The sequence below is a fragment of the Phoenix dactylifera genome, chromosome 9 (genome assembly GCF_051530095.1).
Source record: "Phoenix dactylifera cultivar Ajwa chromosome 9, Ajwa_hap1_PhDact_Kaust_v1.1, whole genome shotgun sequence".
NCBI lineage: Eukaryota > Viridiplantae > Streptophyta > Magnoliopsida > Arecales > Arecaceae > Phoenix > Phoenix dactylifera.
The window spans coordinates 25,704,672-25,732,664 of NC_143198.1; the positions used below are offsets into that span (position 1 = coordinate 25,704,672).

A 27,993-nucleotide genomic window follows, 5' to 3' on the forward strand; every position below is an offset into this window, starting at 1 on the left:
ATTACTCTTTTTTTGCCTGTATAGCAGTAAGTTTCGTTAATATCTAGCGAATCTCTTAAACATTGTGGCTCTATCACTGGCCTTTGTTTGGAGAAGAAAAAAGAAAAACTATAGTGAGAAAGAAAATGTTAAAAAAAAAATTATTAGAAGATCCTTTCAGCAATTTAAAGAATCTGAGTATTTATTTAGTAAAAAAAAATATGAGCAAAGCTCAATAAGATATTGGCAAACATCCAATTGTCATTAAAAAAAAAAATTAAAGAAAACAAATTCTTCTGAAATTTTAGGGTAATGATTATAACTCATTAAAAAAAAAATTTATCTTCTTTCAAAGATAATAACAACAACAACAAAATTTTAGTTCATGATTTCAGCATCTAAGATGCCATACTGCTACTTTTCTGGATTTCTTTTTTTTCTTTTTTTTTCTTTCTCTCAGTATAAATTGAATTCTTTTTTTTTTCCTATTCTCAAAGTGGCTGCCTCCTCTCTGGGGATCCATTCTCCTTTACAAATCTTTCTTCTCTCCCCTCCTCTCCCCTCCCACCCTCAACGACCCAAAGTCCATTCAAAAATCTCCCGCCAACCTCCTCTCCGCCATTCCCCCGGCAAAACCGGCTACTCCCGGTAGCCACCCTCCCCCTTCCAGTTGCGCCACCCGGAAAAAGCCCAACTTTCCCCCTTCCCTCTCCATTCCTTCGTATCCTCGCATCACGGCGACTCGCCGACGCCAATCCACGCGGGCGAACCAAACCTTTTTTTCTTTCCTTCCATTTTTAGTCCATTCTCTCCTTCCCTTCTCCTTCGAGCGCGTTCGCCTTCTCTCCGCGCCTCGATCGATCCGCTGCTTAGGGTTTTGGCCGATAGATGGGCCGGCGTTGAGGTCTAGGCTTTGACATCGGGTCTTCGATTAGGTTCGGGGAGCGGCGGCGACCATGAGCGCCGTGAACATCACCAACGTCACCGTACTGGACAACCCGGCGCCGTTCCTCAACCCTTTCCAGTTCGAGATCTCGTACGAGTGCTTGGTCCCTCTCGAAGATGGTATGGTTTTGTTCAAATCCCTCCTTTTGCATTGGATTTTGTAGTGGGAACTGATTCTATTTGTCGTTGTTTTTGGTCCTATTTGTCGTTGTTTTTGGAATGGTGTTTCTTTTAGGGTTTTTTGGTCAGTTTGAACTATTAGGGTTTTGGATGTTGAAGTGTTATTGGTTTTGGTGTGCTAATTAGCTCTGCCTAGAAGAAAATATGGAAAGAGAATAGCAAATAGAAGGTGAAGAAGAAGAAGAAGAAGAAGAAGATTGGATGAATTTACGAGGCCAGTGAGCTGCTTTTAGGAGCCCAATCGAAACAATGGCCAATAAATTAGAAAATAAGCAGCAAATGGAGAGCAGGGGAAAAGAGAAGAGTTTGATTGCTTGGAGGGGATCAGTCTGTAATGACATGATAAAACTGAATGATATATATTTCTTTCTTAAATTATAATCCTAGAATGCCTCCAGCAACCGTCAGTGAGTGGATAGATCCCAAATTGTATAAGATTGCACTGAGTTTATGAAAGCGAAAACCTAGTAACTCAACCATATTAATTCAATATTGCAACTCAATTTTTTGATGCATGATCTACTTTACCACTGTGAAATGAATCTTACTTTAAGATATATTGAGGATTCAGGTTGCATTAGGACAATACTTATCCTTGACATGTGGTAGGTTTGTATCCGCCTGGCATCAATTATTATTGTTCTGCACTAAAGTGTACTAACCAAGGTCCGCCATACTGGTACTGGTCGGCGTACCGATGGCGGCCCGGACCGGTACGTACCGGCCCCATACCGGTGCTGTACCGGTCTATACCGCTTCGTACTGGTCCCATACCGGTTCTCCAACGATAAGCTACCGGTACCGGATTTCACGCTAATTCGGTACTGGTCCCAGGCCGGACTGGTACGTACCGGCCCATACCGGCTGGTACGGACCGGTACGGCAGACTATGGTACTAACCATTACATTGCAATACTCTATGCATGCCTAAATTGAGGCTGTACAATGGATCCACAGTTCTCCTAATGCTGTTTTCATGTTTTTTGTTTTTTTTTTGGTTTGGTGTAATGCTGTTGCAAGTGTACTATGTTTATCACATATGGCTTGTATATATCGAAGAAGGCTCTTGGTGTATGAGATGCAGTGATATGCACTTTAGGTAGCATTGAAAAGAAATTATCCTTACAAAGTGATTTATGACTTTTTATTTTTATTGTTGCAGAACTGAACTCTAATACAGTCCCAGACTTCACCACCTTCAGAATTTTGCGTGCTTCTTTTTCCCCTAAGACTCTTGGTTTCTCTCTTGAAGAACGGCTCTATGATCGATAATTTCACTCCTGTTTCCATTTTCCCATTTCTTTTATCTTTTGCAGAATAAACATGACTATAATTAATTCAGCGCATCAGGAGCAATGCACGTGCATTTCCTAAAGTGCAGGCTCCTATTAATCTTGCTTACCAGAGATGACCTAATTGAATTAGGAAAGTAAATCTTAAGTAGTAAAGAAATCAAGCTTTGGGCCTATGACTAGTACTAACAACAATGAATAGTGACTGTTGAGAGCTTTCCATGATGAGCCAACAAATATGTTGGATCTCTTTAGGTCCAAAAATAAAGGTAACTCTGAGCCTAATGCCCAACAAAGTGCCTTAATGATTGCAGAGATATTTTGGAACAGATTGAAGACAACTTGAATATGTAGTATAACATGAGCATGTTGATGGAAATACATGAGATGGGTTTGATCATGAGGTTGGATATTTTCTAATTATTCAAATTATGTTGATGGCTCCTAAGGTTGAAGCTGCTTGTTATCAATGATATCTTCTAATCTCCATTGACAAGATGTGTTATTTCACGATTGGCAGTGATAGTAGAATTGATGGTTACTTGCAAGATATGGTTGACAAGCTAATGCCCACCAAAGAGTTGCACCAGATTCTTTTAAAGTATGTTGGGCCGTTGACATTTCTATTCCAGTCAAAATAAGAAATCTTCTTTCTTCCTTTTTTTCTCTTTCTTCTATCTTTTTCAATTATTAGGGAAAACAAGAAATTCATCATATCTGAAATAATTGTAGATGCCTCTAAATTTGAATCAAAAAGCTTCTCTTATTTTGATTATCTCCTCATTTACCCTAATTTTTGGGCCTTTCAACACCCAAAGCTTCTTATTTTGGCCTATAACTTTAGATTTATAGACCTCGCAAACAAGTTTCAAGAATGTACCATCAACCTATTTTCTTCCGAATCCACCCACATCAAACACTCCCGTAAACAAAATAAAAGGGAAAAACTTCAGGGGTCGGCATAGAAAGTTCGCCTTTACGACTAAAGTGCAAAACGAGAGGCTTTATTCGGTGCTATGGGAGTTTAATAGGGGCGGCAACAACGATTAGAAAGTGTTTACGCTATCTTATACGGTGACCCTATTTAAGAATTTGATTCTGCCAGGGACAAAGTTCTTCTGTTCAACAACCTACAAATATGAGGGAATTGGCTGCTTCTTGTTTTTTAAGTTTGTTAATTGCATCAGATGGATGCTATTGATCAATTCCTAGGACTGGTTACAGGGACTTGAGATGATGAAATTGTCAGGCAGGAATATCCAAATTTTTATGAAACATCAGGACCCTTAATAGTTTCTTATAATAACATTGTACGATTTTCAAAGTTTCAAAACCCTTACTATTCCCCCTTTTTTGTAGTAGGAAACTTCTATTTCCTCATCTTAAGGTGTTTTCCTAGTAGGAAAGTGTAACACAAGGAGATTTATTATTCTAAGAATCATATAGTCGCTCAATAAAGGTGGAAGGCAAGTATTAATGCAAAGATAAGATCATTTGAATTGGTTATATACTTGATAAAACAATCTGATGATGCATCAATTGGATTTGCTTCTACCTTTGCCAACTAATTTTCTATATCCATAGACATTTTCTTGAAAGGTCATTTTCAGTTTATAGCTAACTTTCTTTGTCGATAATGATCACTTCCATCTTTCGTGTTCTTAACAACAATTAAGCACCGTATCACTGATAATATTTCCTGTTATGGAAGAAGATGCCGATAGGGTCAGTACTGTTTGAAGTGATAGACCATTAAGTTTCCCGTCTGATGAACTCTGAAATCACTTATTTATCTGGTTTCCTTCAGCGTTGATGCTTCATGTCAACCTTGTGTAGTTTTTTTAGGAGATAGAAAAGATGCATGAGTCAAGAAACTCTTCCTGTAAATGCTGCCAGTTAAGAACTTAAGCCAGAAGCTTAATAGGTTAAGATAGTATGGAGGATTATTAAGAATTAAGCATCTTCATTTTTACAAAAGCTCTTTTTTGAGGAAGCAAATTTCTATTTGGGAACTGATGAGTGCATTCCTTCAGCGCATAAAAGTAGGTCCCTTTTTGCATTAAGACATAGAAGTAGGTCTTTAAGAAATATCAGTAAAGTTGGCTCATAAAAAATACGGGTTCATCTGGAGCAGAATTTCCTTTTGTATGAAGAAGAGGTTGTATAATCTAACAGAAGGGCGTGTAGCCACGTGTATGGTAGTGAGTCTGCAAAAAAATCAACTATTTTTGCTGAATTGGGTTCCAGAGGCTTTATTTAGTGCTGGCTGTTAAGGGCCTCAGACCACTTAACAGGTGATCATCCTCTGCATAATTTGGAAAGTTATCCAAGTTGTTTCTAACTTCTCTTGAATGAACATAAATTGTAGTTTGAATTTCAAATTCACGATTCAACCTGCCACCTTTTAAGTCCAAGCATCAGACTGGCTTCAGTTCCGTTGTCACATCATAGAGAGTATTTCTCAAAATTTTAGATAGATAAACCTTGTATGCCTACGTATTTGCATAATGGTTGGATGGTTCAGATTGCATAATTTGCTTCTATGTTTCACTTAAGCAAATAACCCTTATGAAGTTTAGTTGCATGAATGTGCAATATAATTTTATCTTGGCAGATATTATGCTTCTGCACTTACATGATGTGTTTGTAACCATACCTACAGTTTACAGGTATCAGGTACATATGAAGTATCAGAAAGTGAAGCCACACTCATCCTATTAGTGCTAGGGCCCACCATCTATAATATTTCTTGTTGTACTCTGTTGATGCTAAATTAAGTTCCTTGAACAACCTACAAAAATTACAAACCTTGGTGTTGTACCATGGATTCTTGATATTGAATATCTTGACCCTACAAATAGGCCTTATTCCATCATATTGAGTCAGGTCAAGGTGTGAACTTACATATCTAATTTGTAATTTTCATGATTATGTGATTCCCTTAAATATGTTGATCATGCTGTCTAACTTCTCTGCTTCGAAGGCAAACAGAAGTTAGATGCAATTTTCTAAGTTGATCAGACCTGTTTGCTTTGGTTATGTGATATTTCGAGTCTCATCGTGCAAGGTCTTTAACTTTTTGTAGCCATATCAGTTTCCTAATTAAAAGTCTCTAATGCTTTTTTTTCTTCCATGGGACCTTATTTCTCTAAAGTACATTTTTGTTTGAATAGACATTTCATTCTTGTACAGTGATTTATATAGATTTTTAAATCCTAAAATCTTTTGCACCATGTCCTTTAAGCATCATAGTTTGCACTTTGTTGTGCTGATGTTAGTTTTGATGGAAACTGGTAATATCTTGGGAAATTCTCTATGTTATGAGACATACAAGTTTATGCAACTTTTTGTTATTGATATGCATAACAGAGCTTAGCAGTTATAAAACGGTAATAAGATCTGGCCTTTATTTTTTTATAATAAGTAAATGGTAACTTTATTCTTCATCAATAAATTTTGTTAGTGTTATGCTAAATGAGCATAATTCAGTAGCAAAGAAGCTCCTTACCTGAAAGTGATTGTGGGCATGGAATTGGTGGTGTTTCTGTTTAGCAGTTTGTCATTAACAAAATTTGGTGGATCCTATCTTGATATATTGCTGAGAGTTAACAAAAGAAGTCTTGTTCAACCCTTCAGATTTGGAATGGAAGCTCATATATGTAGGGTCTGCAGAGGATGAGACCTATGATCAGCTCCTTGAGAGTGTGCTTGTTGGTCCTGTCAATGTTGGGAACTACCGTTTTGTATTCCAGGTAATTTTTACCAAGCTGAATCGATATCTAACATGACTTTATCTGCTTGAACGACATGAATTAATAGTCTATACATTTGTACTTTTCAGGCAGACCCACCAGACCCAATGAAGATTTGTGAAGAAGACATCATAGGTGTGACAGTGCTGCTTCTGACTTGCTCCTATTTAGGGCAGGAGTTCATCAGAGTAGGCTACTATGTGAACAATGACTATGATGATGAACAGCTAAGAGAAGAACCACCACCAAGGGTTTTAATTGACAGAGTTCAGAGAAATATCCTGGCTGACAAGCCCCGTGTCACTAAGTTCCCTATCAATTTCCATCCTGAAACCAGTGAAAGTGGTGGCCAGCAGCAGCCACCGCCGCCTACCATGTCTGAAAACCATGCCAGTGATGAGCCACAGCTTGATCAGCCTCCAAAATGAGTTTTTTTATTAATGTAAAGGGAGAGGGTCCAAAACAATTCGGACAAGGCTTGATGGTTATGGTCATGGTAAGGTGAAAAGTTGCAAGTGCTTAACCTAACTGGATCTTTGTAGAATTAGAATTGTTCTGGTGGGTTGTGAGCATGCTATTCCAGCTTAACTGGCTTTCATGATGCAAAAATTTATGCCCTACTTGAATGTCAGGTGCACTCTAAGTGATCCTTATGCGCTGGTTAAGCATGATTTTGGTGTCTGCTGGAACTCTTGCTTGTTGTGTCGAAGTGTTTCAGAGATGTTTTAAGGAACTCTTGTGATTATGGTACCCTTGAGCCCAATGTCATGACTAACGATTTCATTCAATTTATATAGCATGCCTCCTGTTTAAACTTTATCTTTTAACAGAATTTTTTCAAGCTAGCTCCTCTTACCTCGAGCAGTCATGATTTGGTATACGTCTTTGTTCATCTAATTATGCATCTCTGTAAACTTTTATTTTATCTTCTTCAAACAATCTCCAAGCCGATGCTTGTTCTTGGATATTTATTGGCTACATAAAAATGAAGTCCCTACAACTAGCTAAGAATCATAGCCGACTCTTTGATGGCTATGATAAAAGGTCCTTTAATATGTATAATGGCAGAAATAATTCATCCAACAATTGTATATTTGACTTTATTATTAATTAGACGAAACAAGTTAACATTAAAATAAATGTCATCCATGGTCTAATCAAAGGTAGAAATTTTTCATCTATGACTTGCATATTAGAGCTCAATTTCAGTTCTGTGATTAAATAAAATATTTTATATAATAAAGTTCCAGAGTATATTAGATATTTACATGAGGAAGACCAAATCTCGAACCATTTGCTCCGAGGAGTATTATGGATATATAAGTTAATTTATCTTTTATTCGTGAAATAAGTTAAACATACAATATTATATGGGATAGTGAGGTTTATCAGCATTTGCTCCCAACATCAAATAGGTTTGAAATCCAAAAAAACCACTCATTTACATCACCTTGTTTTATTTCTAAAACGCTCACTAAAACATGTTCCAAGGAGGGTCTTAGAGTCCTTTAATCAGGGATTTATCTAAAGAACGAGAAGAGAAGGGGACTCAGAAATTATGATACATGGGAAAGCCCAGATATTCTTTACCTCTATCTTCCCTTTTTCTTTTTCACCCTCTTTTTAAATCTCATCTGGTTAGGTTGTCTTCAATTGTCTTCTCTCTTTTTTTCTTTTTTCTTTTTTTTTTCTTTTTTTTGTGAAAACGGCAATTCATATAGCTCTAACTTGAGTACATCTAGCCATATCAAAATAAAGTAAAGAGTGCAAAGTGGGAGGAATATCTCCTATAGATGACCAAATGATCTCCCCGGAATGCCGGGCAGCAAATGAGGCAACCCAGTCTGCTGCCCTGTTTGCCTTCCGAAAAACATGTGAAGCCTGGAAAGCGCTCGGCTCCTGAGCCAATGTCCGAATCTCACGGATGAGAGGATGACCATCCCCATATCTGTCCACTCCCCGTATCCACTCTATCACCACAGAGGAGTCTCCCTCAAGGCATATGTGCTCAGCCCGAAGTATCCGCCTCGCATAGGATATCCCCTCCCAGGCTGCTCGCAGCTCCGCACCAACCGCAGTAAGTCCCAGCGCACGGCGACCACCGGCTGCTACCAAACTACCGAGGTGGTCTCTGATGACAAAGCCAACTCCTCCTGACACCCCATCCGCCGACATATTACCATCGAAATTCACTTTGAGATGACCAAGGGGTAAGGGTACCCAAGTAACTAGGGCGAACTTGGGCGCTGTGATAGCAGAAAGAGTACCCCAGGTGTCCCTGGCCATCTCAGAAGAGAACCTAATGGTAGTAGTAGAAACCTCTCTAGCAAGACGCATGGCTCTGTCCACCACCACCCGCTGGGGTAACCGCCTACCCTCAAAAATGCCCGCATTCCTGTCCAGCCAAATAGCATGAGCCAAATATGCCCACTGAATCCCGGCCTCAACAGTGCTAGGCCGCCGCATGGACACTCGTAACCAGTGAATCAAATCCTGTGTCGACTCGACTGAAAGGGGCAGCAATGTGGGCGATCGGCTCCAAATACCCGTAGCTCTAGGACACTGCAGAAGAACATGATCAATCGTCTCCTCAGTCTCCGTACACTCCTCACAACACTGAGTGATCCTCACCCCTCGCCGTGCTAGCAAGCTCCTAGTCGGTAGGCAACCCCACGCCACCTTCCAGATGAAGAGCGCCACACACAGGTGAATCCGCATCCTCCAAATCCAACCTCCCTCTATCTGCCGTGCTGGCTCCCGGCTCAACAACATGTAAATGTCCCTGGCTCGCACCTGCGTTCGCCCTGTCGGCCTCCAGACTAATCTATCCGCCCCCTCCCGGGCACCAACAGGTAGGGCCAAGATCATCTCCGCCAGCTGCTCCTCAAATGCCTCCCTAATTAGGTCGACCCTCTATCGATCCCCCCGGGCTCCATCAAATCACAGACCCTGAGACCGACTAACCTCGATGTATCCACTGTAACCGGAAGTCTACTCATCGGCTGCTCCGTCACCCAGCGATCCTCCAACACATTAATAGCCCGGCCATCACCAATAGCCCATCTAATAGCAGGAAGCACCAACCCAGCTCTAGCACAAATCTCCCTCCACATCGGTGAATGGCGACGCCCAGTGCGCGCCCCCGACACTAGACCTCCATACTTGGCCCTCATCAGTGAGGACCACATGCCATCAGACTCCAAAACAACTCTGGCGGCTTGCCGTGCCGCTAGAGCCTCCCGCCTCGTCATCAAGGACTGCATCCCCAAACTACCATATCTCGTCGGTTGACATACAACCTCCCATGCCATCAGGTGGACACCCCTACTGCCTCTGGTCCTCCCCCAAACAAAGTTCCTGAATATCTGTTCAATTTTCCTGACTGTCGCTACTGGTATAAGAGAGTTAGCTAATAGGTAAATCGGGATCGAGGAGAGAACTGACTGTACCAATATAATCCTGCCCATCATGGAGAGTGAATGTGTCTGCCACCCCTCCAACCTCTGCCGGATACTGACTTCGAGAGAAAAGCAATCGCTGCTGCGTAGACGCTGACCAGAGATCGAGACCCCCAAATACCTCAATGTGCCAACCTGCTCTCCCACCCCCAGTATCTCCAGTATAGCGGTCTTCACGTCCGGTTTGGTCTTCGGGCTAAAACAGATAGCTGACTTAGATGAATTAACCCGTTGACCAGACATAGAACAATAATTCCGAAAAATCCGCCAGATAATCCATGCTGCCTGTCTAGTCGCCCGCGCTAACAGAAGACAATTATCAGCAAATAGTAGATGAGAAATCGGCGAGGCCTCCGGCACAGACCTGTAAACCTCCAGCTCCCGGGTAATCACTGCATACCGCAATGTCCTGGAAAGAGCATCTGCGCATATAATAAACAATAATGGAGAGAGGGGACAACCCTGACGCAGCCCACCAGAAGACACAAAATACCGTGATGGCATTCCGTTTACCAAGATGGCAAAGGAAGAACCTCTGATACAGCCCATAACCCATATGCTCCAAGCCTCGGGAAAGCCAAACCCTTGCAGAGACTGCTGCACAAAGTCCCATCTCATCATATCATATGCCCTCTCCATATCAAGCTTGATCCCCATCAAACTCCTCTTACTCGACGCCCTACCAAGATCAAACATGAACTCCTGGGCAATAAGAACATTATCTGTGATACTCCGCCCTCCCACAAAAGCCTCCTGCTCCGGGCTAATCAGTCTCGGGAGTATATCCCTCAATCGGATAGCTAGTAGCTTCGCCATCGCCTTGTACAAAGTAGTACAAAGACTGATCGGACGAAAGTGACTGGGCTCGGAGGCATCCAGTCCCTTCGGTATCAGAGTGACCAGGGTCCTCTGCCAATCTGTAGACATCACGGCTGTGCTAAAAAACTGCTGTAATGCCGCCGTCACACCCTAACCAACAATCATCCAATACCTCTGAAAAAATAACAGTGGAAAACCGTCCGGTCCCGGCGCCTTGTCCCCCTCAAGGGACCACATCACCTCCTTAATCTCCCTTTCCGATACCGGCCTAATCAGTGCGGTCGTATCCTCCTATGCCACCCGTACCAGTGGCGATACAATACCCTCTGAGATCCCAGAACCCGTCTGCTCAGACCATCTGGCCCTGAAGAAACCCTCCAGCACCCTCCGAATCATATCTGGATCCTCCACTAACTGCCCATCCTCATCCCTGATCGCCCTGATCCTATTCCAATGCCTCCTAATCACTGCCGCCTGGTGGAAAAAACTAGTGTTCCGATCCTCCTCCTGGATCCACTGTACCCTCGATTTCTGTCTCCAAAACATCTCCTGTTGTCTCAATAGGAAAACATGCAAGGTTAGGAGAGACCTAAGCTCCCCCATCTCCTCCTCTGCCAAACTCCCCCCCAAGCCTCCTGATCCTGTAGCCTAGCAATGGCCTCCTCAGACTCCTCAATCCTCCTGAAGATATTTCCTACCTCCTCACGGTTCCACCTCCTCAGCCTGCTCTTTGTCAACTCCAATCGGCGAGACACACGGTACATAGCATCCCCTCTAATCGATACCCCCCATGCCTCCCTTACAATCTCCCAAGACCGTGGGTAGCATGTCCAGAACTTCTCAAATCTAAAGGAGGAGTGATAAGGAAACAACTGCATCAGTACTAACCAGTAAGGGACAGTGGTCGGACGCTATCCTCGGCAAGTGACGGACCTGACAGTCGGGGAAGCACTGGGTCCACCCGGCTGTGGCATAGACTCTGTCCAATCTCTCCCAAACCCGAGCCTGCCCCTGCTGATTATTACACCATGTGAATGATGGTCCGGAGAAGCCCAAGTCTACCAGTTCATTTGACATAATGAAATCTTGGAACTCCCGGATCTCCCTGTTATAAGTAAAAGCCCTCCCCCCATCTTCTCCTGGGGATCCATGATACAATTGAAATCCCCCGCCACCAGCATGGGATAGCCCTGAGTGACAAGTTGAGACACCTCCGCCCACAACCGCCTCCGCACTCTATAATCTATACTGGCATACACAGCTGCTATCACCCACGAACTACGGTTATCCTCCGAGATCACTAAGATGACCTCCTGTCTACAAACATTGAAAACATCAATTTGGTAATCACCCTGTGCCCAAGTCACAATGATACCTCCAGATAGTCCTTGAGATTCCACTGTAAAAAAACCCCAAGACTCCGAAATCGCCGCTCGAGCCTTCTGAAGGCTTTGCCCGGAAAGTCGGGTCTCAAACAAAACACAAATTTCAGGTTTGTGCTGCTGCACCAACCTGCGAAAAATCGGGGCAAAGGAAGGCTTACCTGCACCCCGACAATTCCAAAGGAGGGCTCTCATGGTGCACATGGTGCATCGGCACAACCCACCTCCCCCGGCCGCTACCGCATTTTGGTTCCACCTCCACTTCCGCACCACACACCAATGCTCCTTCCTTCTCCAAGTCACAGTGCATCACCTCCTTAGCTGAAAACAACAGCCGCTGCACAGCTTGATGATGTGACCCAATTTGCTGTTGTGCCATTTGGCTCACTGTTCCCCTTGGACTCACAGCCACATTTTGTTAAAAATCCTACCCCATCACCATCAGCACAGTGTGCCACCTCCTTCCTGCTTGGATCGCAGCCTTTGCTTCCCACCAAACTTGACACGGAAGAGAGGGAACCCCCAACAGCCCTGTTATTCTCCCTTCCCACTGAAACCCCCGTGGCCAAAGAGTCTACCTCGCCGGAACGCATCACCTCTATCTGCTCGCCGGCTTCCCCAGCTCCCATCTGCACCGGCAATCCATCTTCAACTCCCGCCGGCTGCCTCCTTCCTCCGTATCCACCATCGTGGCTGTGTCCGCCGCAAGGGGTGGCGGCGAGCTCTTGCTACGCCGGCGACCACCTCCGACCGAGCGGAAGCCCTCTCCCCGGGGGGGAGATCCCGTCGAGGCGTCACACTCGGGCCGGTCGCAGACAGCAACCCGGCTCCCTGATGCAGCCTAGACCCTGGCAGAGCCCGATGGGCCTTCACCGGACCCCGGGCCCTTTTCAGCAGACTTGGGCCCGGTCCAGCCCTACCCATATCCACCTGGCCCAGTGAGGGCGTCCGAGTCCCCCCCCCGGTCCACTCACCGATTCATTGCTAAGCTCGGTCTGCTCGCCTGGTTGACTCAGGGCGCCGTCCACCACCTCAGTCGAACCGCCCTGAGTTGACTTCTCTGGCGACCTCCGCCTGGCCACCTTGGTTGGTTTTTGCCAACCTTCCAAGTCCTGCGGTGAAACGGGCAGCCGCAGCCCCCAATCTCCCGCGCTCGGATCGACCGCAGCCGTCGCCGGAACCGAGCCCGCACTGGTGCTCGCCCCCGTCTGCTTCAGCTTCCCTTTCCACACTTTTGGTGCCCCGGTGCCCTCGTTCCAGTTCATGGAAAGCCAAGGACCGTAGATCAAAGGATCCTCCGCTCCCTTTGGCACCTTCCCAGAGACCGGACACCGGCCACTACTGTCAACTCCCGCCTCCATTCCAGCCGTCGCCGGAGAAGAAAAACCTCAGGCTGCCGCCCCATGACCAATACGGCCGCATCTATAACAATATTCAGGTAGATTTTCGTATACAAAATCCTGCCAAATCTTCCTCTCCAAACCCTCCTTAGCTCCCTTCAAGAAGATCCCTGGCTTTAGGGGAGCTCTTATGTCGAGCTCCACCTTCACCCGTGCAAACCCCCTCTTTTTTCCTTGGTCCGTAGCCGCGTCCAATGCCAATGGTTTCCCGGCCGTCGATGCGATCTGGAGCAATGTCTCCTTTGCCCAGAAATCCAGCGGCAGCCGCGGGAGGCGGAGCCAAGCCACCACCCTTCCAGCACCACCAGAGCCAGTAATGAAGTTTGGTTTCCACCGTTCCATGGTGAAGAGTTGGCCGGCCACTAAACACGGCCCCCTCACCAGCATTGCCTCCCGATCCCTCTCGCAGGCGAAGCAGACCGCCAGAACATCGTCCGCCATGGTGACAACCTCGACATTATAGTCCAAGTTCCCCATCCGTCTCAGTTCCCGCCCTACCCACTCCGCCGGCACCTTTCGCCCTACACTCTGCATAAACACAGACGTGCTCCGCCACTCCTTCCTGGTCATCTCCAATCTCTCCTCAGGGACCTCCAAGACCTCCGTGAAGCAGCTCTTGAGGGCTCCTAGCTCCCGCTCCGAGATCCAGTGGCGTATCCACCGACCCTGGTTGGCCGTTCCCTTAGCAACCGCCGCCCATGACCTGCCTTTTGAATCATCCCGGAGAGGATGGTGCCCCAACTCCCCGGCCCTCCCACGCTCCCCCGTCTCCCGCTCCTTAGCATTGGTGTCGGCCATTTGGCCCTCTCACCACCCGTTTGATGAAATCCCTCCAAGACCGCACGACTATTGGTACGGCTCTCTCTCACTCCTCTCCCTCACCCGCAACGAATACCTGCCACAAAAAGATAGGGAATCTTCCCTCTTTTTTCTCTTAAAGATCTTGGAAGCTTTCAAGATTATGTACGAAAAGCACCAAGAGCTGAGGTGGGACAAGGGGGGAGTCATTTTTTGAATTATTTTTTTAAGTATTCTTTGACCGATTTCTTCAAAAGTTGCCTTCTGAAAAATCTTGTCTGCTATTAAAGTTCAGTCTCAGTCAACTGGAGAAGCAAATTTGAAGAGCTCATTCTCGTTGCCCGTACAAGCTCCCTGCCAATCCCTTTCGTCCGACTGGCGAAAGGTGCTGAAAATTACCACCTGTCATGTTGCTTTTCGGTCTGCACTGTGTTTGCTGTTTCATTTCTACTGCCGATCCAACCCCACTATTAGTTGCGGATCTAGTGAAGGCGACATTCGGGACAGTCGCTAGTCGCTACTAAGGGAGGCTGATCTTCTCATCGCTAGTCGCTACTAAGGGAGGGTGATTATCTTCTCATCTAAAGACATAAATATCCATCAAATTTGCACTGATTTTCTATTCATACCACCTAAATATCCCAGCTGAGCCCGTCAACCGTTAAGGCTAATATGGTAACTTCACAAGATCACCACTCACGTGGCGGCGTCGATCTCTGCCCCCTTACGATGTACGTCGGTATAATGTAGCACAAGGAGCCTCTCAATCATTTATCTATCGATCTAAGTCATCAAATAGATCTCAACCATTCAAAGATCAACAATCGCTTTGCTTAAACTGATCTGTGGCGCAACATAAATAATAACCTTGCGATAAATAGAGCTAGTCTCAGCTGTCCCAGCTCAAGCTCGATCGCCACCTCGCTGATTCTCCATCGATGGCGGACGAAGCCAACTCCAAAAACCTAGAATCCCTACCCCTAGATTCGTGCCCCAATGAAACCCTAGTCGACGGCAGCGCCCTCGTGGCCCGGTCCCTCGCCCGCGCTGGCGTCCAGCACATGTTCGGCGTGGTGGGGATCCCCGTCACGGCCGTCGCCACCCGCGCCGTCGCCCTCGGCGTCCGCTTCCTGGCCTTCCACAACGAGCAGTCCGCTGGCTACGCCGCCTCCGCCTACGGCTACCTCACCGGCCGCCCGGGTGTCTTCCTCACTGTCTCCGGCCCCGGCTGCGTCCACGGCCTCGCCGGCCTCTCCAACGCCGCCACGAACACATGGCCGGTCGTCATGATCTCCGGCTCTTGCGACCACGCCGACTTCGGGAAGGGAGACTTCCAGGAGCTTGACCAGATGGCCGCCGTGCAGCCCTTTGTCAAGCACGCCGCCAAGGCCACCCACGTCTCCCAGATCCCCCGCCTGGTCCGCGAGGTGCTGTGCTCCGCCGTCGCCGGACGGCCCGGAGGGTGCTATCTGGACATCCCGGCAGACGTTCTCCACCAGACGATCCCCGAATCCGAAGCTGGTAGGGTTTTATCCGAGGCCGAAAACCCTATATTTCAAGAAGTTAAGCGCGTAGGAGCCCTGCATATCGAAAAGGCGGTGTCTTTACTGAGAAACGCGGAGAGACCTTTGATCGTGTTCGGGAAAGGCGCCGCCTTTGCTCGGGCCGAGAATTCTCTCAAGAAGCTGATCGAGACCACCGGAATTCCGTTCCTTCCAACGCCGATGGGTAAGGGTTTGATGCCGGACACCCACGAGCTTGCTGCCACCGCAGCCCGGTCGCTGGCCATCGGCCACTGCGACGTTGTTCTTGTCGTCGGTGCAAGGCTCAATTGGCTTCTCCACTTCGGAGAACCTCCAAGATGGTCTAAAGATGTGAAATTTATACTGGTGGATATCTCCAAGGAGGAGATCAATCTCCGAAAGCCCTACTTGGGCTTGGTGGATGATGCAAGGAGGGTGTTGGATCTGATCAATGAGGAGGTCAAGGACGACCCTTTCTGTTTGGGGAGATCACATCCTTGGGTGGAGGCCATTTCAAAGAAGGCCAAGGAGAACGTGACAAAGATGGAGGCTCAGTTGGCTAAGGATGTGGTTCCCTTCAATTTCTTGACCCCAATGAGGATTATAAGGGATGCAATTCTTGCCCAGGGGAGCCCAGCTCCGATACTGGTGTCGGAAGGTGCAAACACGATGGATATCGGGAGGGCAGTGCTGGTCCAGAATGAGCCGAGGACAAGGTTGGATGCAGGAACATGGGGAACAATGGGGGTTGGTTTGGGTTATTGCATTGCAGCTGCCGTGGCGTCACCTGGTCGCTTGGTGGTGGCTGTGGAAGGGGATTCTGGCTTTGGATTTAGTGCCATGGAAGTTGAGGTATGATTGATCTTTTCCTTACATATAAAATGTAAATATAAGTCCAATGGTTTGGTTAGATTTATATCAATCTGATGGATTCCAATATAGCAGGGGGCTGTTAACCTAGATGACCTATGTGTTGTTCCGGATCGACATCTACTATAGGGCATCCTATTAAATTGATCGCAAATTCTTTTCAAGGACTAAATCTACTACATTTAATTACTTTTATATATGTATAGCCAGTTAAATGCATGTTGAGAAACAGAGGAATTTTTAGAGGTGCTTTATATGTGGCTGCGTACTGTTATGCATGAGTATCATATGATCACATAGGTTGGAAATGTTCATCAGTTATATAGTGGAAGTATTTTGTTTATCTGTCTCAGCTTAAATCCTGGATGAACAACCTTGTTATAGTTTAATTCATTAGAAAAGGAACATTGAGCATCAGTCTGAGGTTCTATAAGGACATTGCCAGATGTGTGGCATTTTGACCGTAGGTTCTTCAAAAAACATGGCCTGTTAGCTAGTTATTTGCAGTGGCTTGTTTGCTCTTGCATCTATAGTTATGTATGGCAGCCTGAGTTGTATGTACTTGATGAGTTTGAAGATGTAGAATTGCCATGTATTATGTTTTTAATCTAAGTTTGAGGTATGTTTGATCTGCACTTCTCAATGTAAGGTTTAAATGCTACTTTAGAATATTCTTGACTACTTGGGGAAAGAACATGACCGTTGAAGCATTTTATGCACTTAATTTTATATTTATAAGTTTAATTATCCTCTTTCAAATAAGAAGAGGTGGCTATGAGACAAATAGTTTGTCTTAAGGTTTGCCATGCCGGTTGGTACTTGTACGTACAGACCATACCATACCATATTGGTATATAGCATAGAGAGCATACCAACACTCAATATTTCGATTTGGGTACCGCACTGAACGTACCGATACTATAATAAGATGGTATCAGTACGGGTCCGATACTGAAACGGAAAACCTTGGTTAGTCTGTTCTTTTGATTTCGGACTTTCTTGTTCAGAAGTCAGAACCTAATTTCAAAAATGATTGATTTTTTAATTCTCCTGTTGCAGACATTGGTAAGGTACCAGTTGCCTGTTGTGGTCATAGTCTTTAACAACGGTGGAGTATATGGTGGTGATAGAAGAACCCCTGATGAAATAACTGGACCATACAAAGAAGACCCCGCCCCAACTTCTTTTGTTCCAGGTGCAGCTTACCATACTCTAATGGAGGCTTTTGGAGGTAAAGGCTATCTTGTTGGGTCTCCGCAAGAGCTCAAGTCTGCTCTTTCTGAATCTTTTGCTTCATGGAAACCTGCTGTAATTAATGTCATCATAGATCCATATGCCGGTGCAGAGAGTGGGAGAATGCAGCATAAGAACTAAATCTCATATTACTTTTTTTTTTTTTTTTGCAGTTTCTCGATTCCTATTAATAACCATTGCTTTTCATGCAATGTATGTTCTTTTTCACTTTTAACCCATGTCAGTTGCCAATTACACGGATTATGTAAGTGTTTGTAACTTTGAAATTTAGGGAGATGATGCTGCCTCCATATGTTGAAGATATTTGAGGCAACCAGTGAAAACATTACTGTATGCGTAGCATTTTCCTTTGCTTCTTTTATTAGCCATGATCCCATTTATATATTGATGTATTGTCCTTCTCATGGACAATTGGTGAGATATTTTTATAATTTTATTTAGAAAACAAGTAGTTGTGTTTACAGTGCACTTATATTTAGCTTTACCTGATTCACATGATGAGATAACTTAAAAGGAAAATGTGGCTTAAGATATTTCTCGATGCTTCCCTGAAGTGATGGGGACTCGATTATTTGTTATCACTATGATGTATCTGAGCTTGTTTCCTCTTCTACTAGATCCCCAGGAAGCCATATGTATCATGACAACAGTTCTAACATGAGAAATTAAGTTCAATGATGATAATTTAGTGACTTGCAACATGTAATGATGTCTTTCTGGGGTCTTACATCTCGGCATAATCCATAAACATACAAGAAAGAGAAAAAAAATTCTATCTTGGCATGTAATGATGTGAGCTGGATCAAGGAGTTGTTTCAAGCATGCCTGGAATTACAAAAGAGAGAAAAATTTTAGATGTGGAGTTTGATTGTAGAGAGTTGACAGATTAAGGTTGACAAGGATGTTCATTCAGGAAAATATAACATTTCCTTAGGCTAAAACATCACTAAGCAGACAAAAAACCATGCAGCAATAAATTCAGACAGTTATTTTGCAAATTTGGGGAAATATAGAGCTTAGTTAATGCCTATATAAGTAAATATTTTAAAAAAGAATAATATACAGGTATGTGATATGCATTTGTAGCAAAAAAACACAAGATTAAACAACATAACAAATAATATTAAATAGAAATAAAATAGGAAATAATGATAGGATATAGATAAAGTTATTAGACAGAAAGATAGAGATATGGTAGAAATAAGTTTGTTAGAAAGAAGTTAGCACTACAACAATAAAGGGTTTTGGCGACTCTATATTGCCGACCCTACAAAAAAGTGTCGGCAAATTTTTTTCTTGCAACGGTAACTGCCGAACGTTCCGCCGACGCTTTTAAGCGTCGGCGTAGGAAAAAAATACGACGACGCTTATAAGCGTCGTCGGACTTCCCTCCTCCCCTCCACAAAACCCCGTCGGATGGAGGTGGGCTGTCTTCTTCTCTTTCGAACAAGGCATCGGCGATTTGTGTGATTGCTATTCTCGACCACCGGATTTTGCATAGCGACGAAAATAACCATTCCCGACCCTTCTCTCCCCTCTCGTCTTCTTTCCGATTGGTGGTCGGTGGGCAGAAGGGGGACATGAGAGACGCCTTAAGCTTCAGTGCAGCAGCAGCGGCAACTGTACCGAAATTACCATTCTGCCAACTTGGTTCATTCCCCTTTCTTGATCTTACTAAACCCACTCTCCTCCCTTATAAAACCTTCTATTCACATCCCCTCCCCTCTTCTTCTCATCCTCCCCATCATCATCTGCCCTCTCGGAATCCTATTTCCGCCTCTCTCCGGTTCGTCGTCGCCGCCGCCGCCGCCGCAGAGCAAGCAGCATCCATGGCGGCGCCATCCGCTGCAGAGTCCAAGCCCTTCTCCGTGCTTTTCGTTTGCCTCGGTGAGCCTTCCCAATCCCAGACCCTGGAAAGCTATAGCTCCATCCTTACCTCTTCCTCCTTACTTTGGGTCTCCTTAGCATTAATTCTCCATCTCTTCCTTCCAGGCAACATCTGCCGAAGCCCTGCCGCGGAGGCCGTGTTCAGAGACCTTGTCCGCAAGAGGGGATTGGAGTCCAAATTCTGGATCGATTCCGCCGGCACCATCGGCTACCACGAAGTAACTCTCTGATAATTCCCTGCATTCCTTTATATATATATAAATACGATCTGCGATTAACTGGTTTGTTTCTCTTGGGGTTGAAGGGTAATCCAGCGGACTCAAGGATGAGGGCAGCATCCAAAAGGCGTGGGATCGAGGTGACTTCGATCTCGAGGCCGATTCGCCCCTCCGATTTCAAGGAGTTTGATCTCATACTAGCCATGGACATGCAAAACAGAGGTACGGAGTAGTAGAGGGACATGCAAAACAAGCCTCCTCTTCCCCTCCGCCTATTCCCTCTCCTCCCTCGGCTTATCCTCAGGTACGCAGCCGTACCCTCCTCTCTTCTCCTCTCTTCTATAACTTGGTTTCTTTGGTGCGAAGGGGGCTTACAGAGGCCCGAAACCCCGGCGGGATTTGGTAGGCGACTGGGTCTCCAACAACGATGGGTTCGTCCGGAGCTTGCCCATCTTCGTGGGCGGCCTCTCCTTGCTCGCTGTCCTCCTTAACCGCGCCTTCTCCGGCATCGCCCCCGAGTTCTTGAACGACGACGGCGACGAGAATTCTCCATAATATCTGTCTACTTTCTTCTTCGATCAACCTTATCTGTTACCAATTGAGTGATCAAAGATAATTCTCCATAATATCTGGTTCTATCTCTCAAGATACCAAGTCTCATGATTGATTTCTTTATTCTTTTTATCAGGTACCATGTTTATCTGGTTAAACCAATAATGAGAATTTATTTTTCTTATAATAATTGTCTTATTTGTTTATCATGCTTTTAATTATTTCTAGAATTTTTGTTTTATGATTAGTAATCCACTTAAAAATTGCAGGTGCTATCTGTGGCTGTGTACAACCACTATAAAAGAATCTATCATGCATCTTTACAGAAAGTGTATGTTTTCATGTGACCTTTATATCTATTTCAGTTTTCCGCTATAATGCTATGGCTTATGTTGATCTTGTCTTGTTATATATTGTTTCTTTAAGTTTAAGCATATCTAGATTGTTGACTTGCATTTATAAGCATCGAAAATTTGCTTGTTCTTGTGATGGTCTTCTGATGGTTATGCTGAGCTGAATTTACTGAAAATACACAGATCTGGAGCTGATTCAGGGAATTTTGAGGCTGAAAATGATGATGATAATGTAGAGTTAGAGAAAAGCAATGTGCTCTTGATGGGCCTTACTGGCTCAGGTATAATGTTTTCCTTTTTATTTGTTACATTTTTATCATGTGATGGTTTTGCTGAACATGCTGGCACTTGTTATGTCCTATCTATCACCATGAGAACTAAAAAGGAATTATCTACTGGATTTTATTGATTGATGGTCTGACCTGCATATAAATTCTTGTGTTGTCTGTAAGGACAGGAAAGACATTACTTGCAAAAACATTAGCTCGCTTTGTGAATGTGCCGTTTGTTATTGCAGATGCAACAACACTGACACAGGTAAGTGCGCTACTGTTCTTTTAGTTCCCTACTATGTTGAAAATAAAAATTATATATTCTTTTCTTAGTATGTCCTATGATCCAAGTATCTTTACTGTTGCGATTTCCTAGCTTTTCAGATCTAATACTTCTTTTTTCTTACAGCATATATTTATGATTCAACAGCTAGCCATGACCTACTTGATAGCTTTTCTTTTGTTTTGCTTCTTCTGTTCAATTTCTTTTTGATAATAGGAAAGGGGACCAAGAGTTGAGAAAAGTAATGGGAGAAACAGCCAGATGACATACCGGGGGGAACCACCTCTCAAGCTTTAAACATGATGCCTCACCCAAATGAAGAGGTGCAAACTATTGGGCTGTTGCCCAATTTGTTTCTTGAGCATTTTTTTACTTAAAAAATTTGGTTACTTTCTAAATCGTGTATGAAATAGCTCGTAGCAATTGCATATAATAATAACTAATATACATCTATGACTACTGTTTTGATGCATATATTGTAGCAATTGCATGCTTACAAGGGATTTCTATGAGGTGGCACTTGTAAATTGAGTAGATTTTGGACCTATTTGAGCAAAATGAAAAACAGAAGGTTGATATGCAGCAATACAAAATGCAAGAGGTATTCGCAACTCAGTACAAAATGTAATGGGGTATTTATTTTTATCTCAGTTTTATCAACTTTCTAGCTACTCCTTTAAAATCTATAGCTATGCTTAGAACCGGTTTCTTATGACAAACTCAAGGAGCATCATTGGCATTCTCTGATGAGATCTCAAGCTCCACTTATTCAACAACCTTCTTTGATGTTGCTGTTTCTCTGTTTGTATGGGTACTGTGGAGTGTTTGGAAGTAGATGTTTGGTTGATTTGTACTTTGATCTTGTGGGTGTTCACCTTTTTTTGGTGCATTGTTTTGAGCTATTGCCTACCTCAGACATATGATAGGTTGGGATTTTGTTGGTTTTGAGCAATTAACCATTTTCCTAGCATTCTCTGATGAGATCTCAAGCTCCACTTATTCAACAACCTTCTTTGATGTTGCTGTTTCTCTGTTTGTATGGGTACTGTGGAGTGTTTGGAAGTAGATGTTTGGTTGATTTGTACTTTGATCTTGTGGGTGTTCACCTTTTTTTGGTGCATTGTTTTGAGCTATTGCCTACCTCAGACATATGATAGGTTGGGATTTTGTTGGTTTTGAGCAATTAACCATTTTCCTAGCATTGCCATAAATGCCGAATCATAATATTTAATGCCATAAATTTTTTTTTTTAAAAAAAAATATTCTAACGACGCTTTAAAGCGTCGTTGAAATCACGAAATTTTTTTAAAAAAAATAATATTCTAACGACGCTTTAAAGCGTCGTTAAAATCACGAATTTTTTTTAAAAAAAATAATATTCTAACGACGCTTTAAAGCGTCGTTAAAATCACATTTAACGACGCTTTAAAGCGTCGCTAAAAAGCGTCGCTAATTTCCGACGCTTTTGCAAGCGTCGGAAAACATTTTCTCCACTGTAGCATAGGCGACGCTTTGCCGACGCTTACGAAAGCGTCGGGATGGTTTTTAGCGACGCTTAAAAGCGTCGTTAAAGGCCAAACAAAGCGTCGCTAATGACCACTATTCTTGTAGTGTAGTATAGAAAGAAAGGGATTTGGAGGGTTCAAGAGATCCCATCAAATGTAGAGCGATGTGCGGTAGACACATCTTTTGTTTCCAAATTTATTCATCTCTGTGATTGTTATAAATAAAGTTTTATTTGTAAATCGGATAATATTTCCATTGCTCTTTTAATATCTATAGTCCTATTAAAAGTAAAAAAAAATTAGTTTTGGTCATCCTTATGGAATTTATATAAAATATTTTTTAATGATAGAATTAATTTAGAGATCAGTTATAAATTTAATGGATAAATTATTCCGATCTTTGATTAGTCAATGGATGGCCTTTATTTTATAGATTACTATATTTCATCATAAAATTAATCATAGGTTCAGTTATATAAGCACGAATTATTTCTACTATTAGATGTATTAAAGGACCATTTTATAAGAGACATTTAGATGCAGTAACTAAAGCTACTAAAAAAACATGCATTTTTTTAGTAGAACCATGCATTTTGTTTTGGTAGCTTAAAAACCCATCGGTTCTGGAGTTTTTGAGTGCCTAAGAAGATGAGAACAAGAAAGGGGATGCTCTAAATCGGCGATTATTTAACGACTCAACCATAAACTCTGGCTTTAGTTTCTGTTTTGTCGCCTCCTACAAATGTAAATTTGGTTCACATTCCCCTCTATCTCTATATTTGCATTGCTTTAATTTGATTTTTATGAATAGATTATTGCTTTTGCTATCTTTTTAATCTATTTTGCACATCAAGATGTAACATCATGTACTTTTAGTTTGCTTCTTTGACCGACGTCCAAATCCCCAGCTCCTTTCTACCAGTATTAATGAATTTATCTTGAGTCATACAGGAAAATAAGGAGTTGATCATCATTTTTATGCACCACCCTGCTAGAAATCTAGGAATTTTACTGCTAGAAATCGATGGTAGCAGGTCTTTCCTGTGCAATTCACACCCCTATCATCTATATAATCAATTGTAAATCATCTAAACAAAAACAGAATCTTCCTGCCAGAAATCTATAGCAGCAAATCACATTATAACGGCATGTAATAGTGTAAAACGATAAATATAGTGATGACTGAAAGGTAGTGCAACATTGCAATAAAAATGCAATGCAGATAAAAAGAAATTAAAGATATCTAAATTAAAAATACCAATATGGTTGAGTGAAGAAAATACAGATTCATATAAATCATGATCAATTTCTGGATGGAAATAAGTTTTAATACAATGACTCAGATTCGAATCCCCGGTATTTCTCATCGTAGCTTTTTTAAAAACACTCCTATTTCATCTCCAAGTTCTTTTTTACCAGATGGCTTATGCAGTATAAATACATAAAGAAAAAGTTAAAAAATAATAAATTTCAAAGCGTTCTATACAGTCTCATCTCACCAACCTAAAGAGCTTCTTGCTACGTACGAGGCTGCTTGATTTGTAGTTCCACCATTTAATATATAGTTCTATTGACCTCTCATGTATTTAATCTAGAAGGCAACGTCTCCGACAATCATGTTTTTATTTATTTATTTATGAGTTGACTTCCACACTCGCTCCGTCCTGTCGCGCCAATTTCTTTCCTTGCTCCATCCAAAATCTAAGACAAGCTCTTTGCAAGAGGAGAGAGGAAAAAAAAATGGCTCTTTCCACCGTGAGGCTACTGGAGCTCCCTTCCACCACGGTGCCCTCCCCCTATACTCCCGCTCCTCTCTCTCTCGCTCTCCCTTCTCCGCTGCCGCTTCCGTCTCCTCTTCTCCGCATCCGCCTCGGCGAGCGCAGCGGCGGCGGTGACTCCGACGCTCACTGTACCCCCCAAACCCCGAACTACCCCTGAGACGACGCCGCCGCCGCTGGCCAAAACCCTAACCCTGAAAAAAAACCCAGCCTCCACCACTCCCGCGCCCCCTCCGCCTCCTGGCTCCAGCAATGAACCCATCCCGATCCCCGCCCTGCCTCGCCGCGCCGGAGACCTCAGTCAAACCGACGCCGGCCGAGGCTCGATCGAGAGGATCGTGCATCGGCTGCGGAATTTAGGCCTGGGCCTCGAGGAGGACGAGGAGGTGGAAAGAATGGGCACAAAATTTTAAAGGTTGCATCTAATTGATATATCTTATTTTCCATTTTCACCTGCAGTATTTGGCATGATTTATGGTCCTGGTCTTCACTAGTGTTTCTAACTTTCTTAACAATGCATATGTGAATTGACTTAAATCTCAAAGTTTTTACCGTTGTTTGTAGCTCATTTTCTTCTTTTACTCTATTTGTTGTAACTCACTGTTTTGAATATCTTTCTCTCAGTCCAAGGCATTTTTTCCTCTCATTTATAGTCGTTAACTTATCAAGGTTGCTTTATGGATTAAGGAGAAAAAAAAGAAGTACAAATTGATAAAAAGGCAGAGACTATCTGTGAATTCGAGTTTCAAGGTGTATGGACAATAACTGTTTTACCTTACAAGAAACTGACAGGAGGAATCTTGCTTCTCCGGAACAAATATTACATTGTCATGTGTCGCGGGAAGGATTTTCTTCCGACCTCAGTAGCATCTGCTTTGGCGGAAAGGCAAGAATTGACAAGAAATATTCAAGAGTTGAGGAGAAAGCATGCAACAGTATTGTTGGGGAATCTCATGCTGATGGACTTGAAGGGCATGCACTTGCAGGTACATTAGCTGAATTTCTGGAGGCTCAGGCATGGTGGGGAAGAAATATATCTGCTGAGGAGCACGAGGCAATGAAAGAAGAAGCTTCCAGATCTGAAAAGGATAGGTTATTCAAGAGGATTGAACATAACTTTATATTGTAAGCCAGTTTCTCCTCTGTACCATCCACTTAAATTCATTTTAAGAGATGATTTTTAGCAGACTCCTTCCATTTTTTCCTAGCATAAAATTTTCCAATAACTTTGTGAATCAAGTATCTTTTTCTCTTACCTCCTTTCCCATCCTTGTTTTCTGTCAGATTCCTAGTATTTGATTCTGATGTCTTGTTCTTTTTGTGTTTGTGTGCTTGCTTTTCTCCTTATTCCTTTGCTTCTATAACTTGTTAGTTGGTATCATTCAACCTTGGAATGTGTTGCATGCTGCACATCATTGTGCTGAAATGTGATTAGAAGACATCTGCTTCTGCTGTGTACTGTTCATCCTGTAAGTAATGATGCATTATTCCCATGGGGTTTGGAGATAAACTTTTTTTTTCTTTTTTTTTTCTTTGTAACTTCCAGGTTTACATAATGTCTTGGTTTTACTCTATGGCTTCTTTTTTAGTTTTAAAAAATAGTCTAGTACTTAGTCATGAAGAGGCGTCTGTTGAGTCTGAATAAGATGTTGATGACAGTGATTATGATTATAATGATGATGGTGATTTAGATTTTGAGACAAGTATTTCCAACATATGATCTATAAAGCTGGAATTCACGTGTACAATGATTCTTGTGAGCATTCTATCAAGGCATTTTGCTGAATAGGGGTATCCTTGGTTTTTCTAATCCTTGATTTTAATTGAAACTCTAATTATCTATGCAAATTTTGATCAACACTCAACATGCACATTACACACCAAAAGAGGGCACTAGCATACATGCATAAACATTTCATTTCCCATTTATGAGAACAGGGATCCAGTGTCCATTGGCTATGGGTCAGTGCCCAAATTCCTTGAGGTAGAAAACTGGTATTAGGCACCATTTTCTTGAACAAAGAATAACTAATTTAATTTCCAGGAAATAAGAACTGATTTAATTTCCGATCCTCCTTAATTCATCAAAATAAGAGAATAACTGTTGCCATCGAGTATAATTGGCAGTAGTGGTTTGGAGTTGACCCTTCAATTTGATTGTCCTCTGGTTTTGCCAGCATTAATTGATTAAGGCAGAAGATATACTATTTCTCTCAACCTCGTTACGGAGGTAAAAATTGAAATTTATTTGCTGGCTGGACTTCTTAGCTTAAAAAGGGCTGAAGTTGGGTTGCATGCCTCTTTTTTAGTTTTAATTCTGTGAAAAATAACTCAAATCAGGAGCTTACATAATGCTATATGGTGATACTCCTGTGTGTTTGCCCAATATATATGTGGTTATTGTTTTGTTGTTTTTCGGTTATCACTGTTACCATGAATGTGATCACTGCATCCATGATATGAATTATTGAAGATTATCATCCCTCATCTTCTTTTAATGCGATCCAGCAAGTGTATGATAAGGACACATTCAGCTTTGATGATCCCATGGGCGATGCGGAGTTTGACATCCAACCATTTCTGGAGGCTGTGAGGATGGATCCTGAAGGTGTTCCAAATGGCACCATTATAACTAAGGTCAGACCTAACAGGCAAAATTGCTTAGCCGAGGAGAGTCTGATCTACTGGTCAGATGGAAAGGTCATTCAAGATCTTGTCCTAAGACTCAGAAATGTGGAATGTGGTGAAGTTGAGCTGCAGCTGCAATGGATCAGCATTCCAGGTGCGAGGGGCTTATAAGTTTCTATCCGATATCAAGGCGAACTTGTAATGTTATGGACAGCCTTTGCTCTTAGCTTGGTTAGGATATGTTAAAACAGCCTTGTAAGGGATGTGTGTGCTGTATATTTGTATATCAGGATTAGATGCATGAGAAGGTAACAGCTGACTTCAGATATATCTATCTATAATGGAAGCCTGAGGTGCCGTTGTAATGCAACTCTTTGCATGTAGCCAATTTCTTTTTGCTTTTTCACTCTTTTTTCTCCTTAACCTGCATTAGAATCTCTCTTAATTTGAAACACTGTGTTACTGTTGGGTGGATTGTTTTTAGTTATAGCTGGCACTGTTGCAATAATTGAGAGCAAGCTGGGAAAATAAATGTAGGGATGGACCATGCTAAAAAATGGACATTCTTCCACAGTTTTTGATCCCCTCATCTCTGCAGCAAAAGTAGTCTTCACAAATGGTGGTGCTGCCCCTTGCTTCTGTGCGTAATAGTATTTTGTGTGATATGAGTTGGTTGTGTTTTCTGTTTATATGCGTCTCTCTCTGTGGTTATCCACTATGTGCTGTGTTTGTAATGCCTTCTGTCACAACATGAAATAACCAGGAGTTTCCTGGAAAGCAGGCCTTGATTGCACGAGTTATGGGTTATTGGCTATGGGATTTTGTTGGTTTTGAGCAATTAACCATTTTCCTAGCATTGCCATAA

At 43.0% G+C, this 27,993-nt stretch overlaps 5 protein-coding genes across 5 annotated transcripts; 4 read left to right on the top strand and 1 right to left on the bottom strand.

Moving 5' to 3' along the window:
- Positions 1 to 487: 487 nt before the first annotated feature.
- Positions 488 to 6,898, top strand: LOC103715164 (histone chaperone ASF1B-like). Its single transcript, XM_008802703.5, has 3 exons — positions 488 to 1,044; positions 6,033 to 6,148; positions 6,238 to 6,898. Exons 1-3 carry the CDS (start codon positions 936 to 938, stop codon positions 6,574 to 6,576), a joined length of 564 nt encoding a protein of 187 aa, XP_008800925.1. The 5' UTR covers positions 488 to 935; the 3' UTR covers positions 6,577 to 6,898.
- Positions 6,899 to 13,163: 6,265 nt separating this feature from the next.
- On the bottom strand, positions 13,164 to 14,107 carry LOC103715176 (uncharacterized). Its single transcript, XM_008802718.4, has one exon. The coding sequence runs from the start codon at positions 14,003 to 14,005 to the stop codon at positions 13,196 to 13,198; it is 810 nt and encodes a 269-aa protein (XP_008800940.3). The 5' UTR covers positions 14,006 to 14,107; the 3' UTR covers positions 13,164 to 13,195.
- Positions 14,108 to 14,850: 743 nt separating this feature from the next.
- LOC103715163 (2-hydroxyacyl-CoA lyase-like) lies at positions 14,851 to 18,070 on the top strand. Its single transcript, XM_008802702.6, has 2 exons — positions 14,851 to 16,380; positions 17,458 to 18,070. The coding sequence occupies exons 1-2, from the start codon at positions 14,944 to 14,946 to the stop codon at positions 17,770 to 17,772; spliced, it is 1,752 nt and encodes a 583-aa protein (XP_008800924.2). The 5' UTR covers positions 14,851 to 14,943; the 3' UTR covers positions 17,773 to 18,070.
- A 986-nt stretch (positions 18,071 to 19,056) lies between these two features.
- Positions 19,057 to 27,534, top strand: LOC103699575 (uncharacterized). Its single transcript, XM_089925473.1, has 9 exons — positions 19,057 to 19,539; positions 19,645 to 19,757; positions 19,844 to 19,979; positions 20,124 to 20,445; positions 20,579 to 20,640; positions 20,846 to 20,943; positions 21,120 to 21,199; positions 21,434 to 25,625; positions 27,009 to 27,534. The coding sequence occupies exons 1-4, from the start codon at positions 19,233 to 19,235 to the stop codon at positions 20,246 to 20,248; spliced, it is 681 nt and encodes a 226-aa protein (XP_089781599.1). The 5' UTR covers positions 19,057 to 19,232; the 3' UTR covers positions 20,249 to 20,445; positions 20,579 to 20,640; positions 20,846 to 20,943; positions 21,120 to 21,199; positions 21,434 to 25,625; positions 27,009 to 27,534.
- On the top strand, positions 27,048 to 27,534 carry LOC149752912 (protein C2-DOMAIN ABA-RELATED 4-like). The gene has a single exon (XM_089925474.1). The coding sequence runs from the start codon at positions 27,048 to 27,050 to the stop codon at positions 27,297 to 27,299; it is 252 nt and encodes an 83-aa protein (XP_089781600.1). The 3' UTR covers positions 27,300 to 27,534.
- Positions 27,535 to 27,993: the final 459 nt, after the last annotated feature.

Bases quoted from the DNA above. Each gene is read 5' to 3' on its own strand.
- LOC103715164 (XM_008802703.5), top strand. From the start codon at position 936: ATGAGCGCCGTGAACATCACCAACGTCACCGTACTGGACAACCCGGCG. The intron at 1,045-6,032 runs GTATGGTTTTGT...TCAACCCTTCAG, and splicing joins CTTGGTCCCTCTCGAAGATG to ATTTGGAATGGAAGCTCATA. The intron at 6,149-6,237 runs GTAATTTTTACC...TGTACTTTTCAG, and splicing joins ACTACCGTTTTGTATTCCAG to GCAGACCCACCAGACCCAAT.
- LOC103715176 (XM_008802718.4), bottom strand. From the start codon at position 14,005: ATGGCCGACACCAATGCTAAGGAGCGGGAGACGGGGGAGCGTGGGAGG.
- LOC103715163 (XM_008802702.6), top strand. From the start codon at position 14,944: ATGGCGGACGAAGCCAACTCCAAAAACCTAGAATCCCTACCCCTAGAT. The intron at 16,381-17,457 runs GTATGATTGATC...CTCCTGTTGCAG, and splicing joins TTAGTGCCATGGAAGTTGAG to ACATTGGTAAGGTACCAGTT.
- LOC103699575 (XM_089925473.1), top strand. From the start codon at position 19,233: ATGAGAGACGCCTTAAGCTTCAGTGCAGCAGCAGCGGCAACTGTACCG. The intron at 19,758-19,843 runs GTAACTCTCTGA...TTGGGGTTGAAG, and splicing joins GCACCATCGGCTACCACGAA to GGTAATCCAGCGGACTCAAG. The intron at 19,980-20,123 runs GTACGGAGTAGT...TTTGGTGCGAAG, and splicing joins CATGGACATGCAAAACAGAG to GGGGCTTACAGAGGCCCGAA.
- LOC149752912 (XM_089925474.1), top strand. From the start codon at position 27,048: ATGGGCGATGCGGAGTTTGACATCCAACCATTTCTGGAGGCTGTGAGG.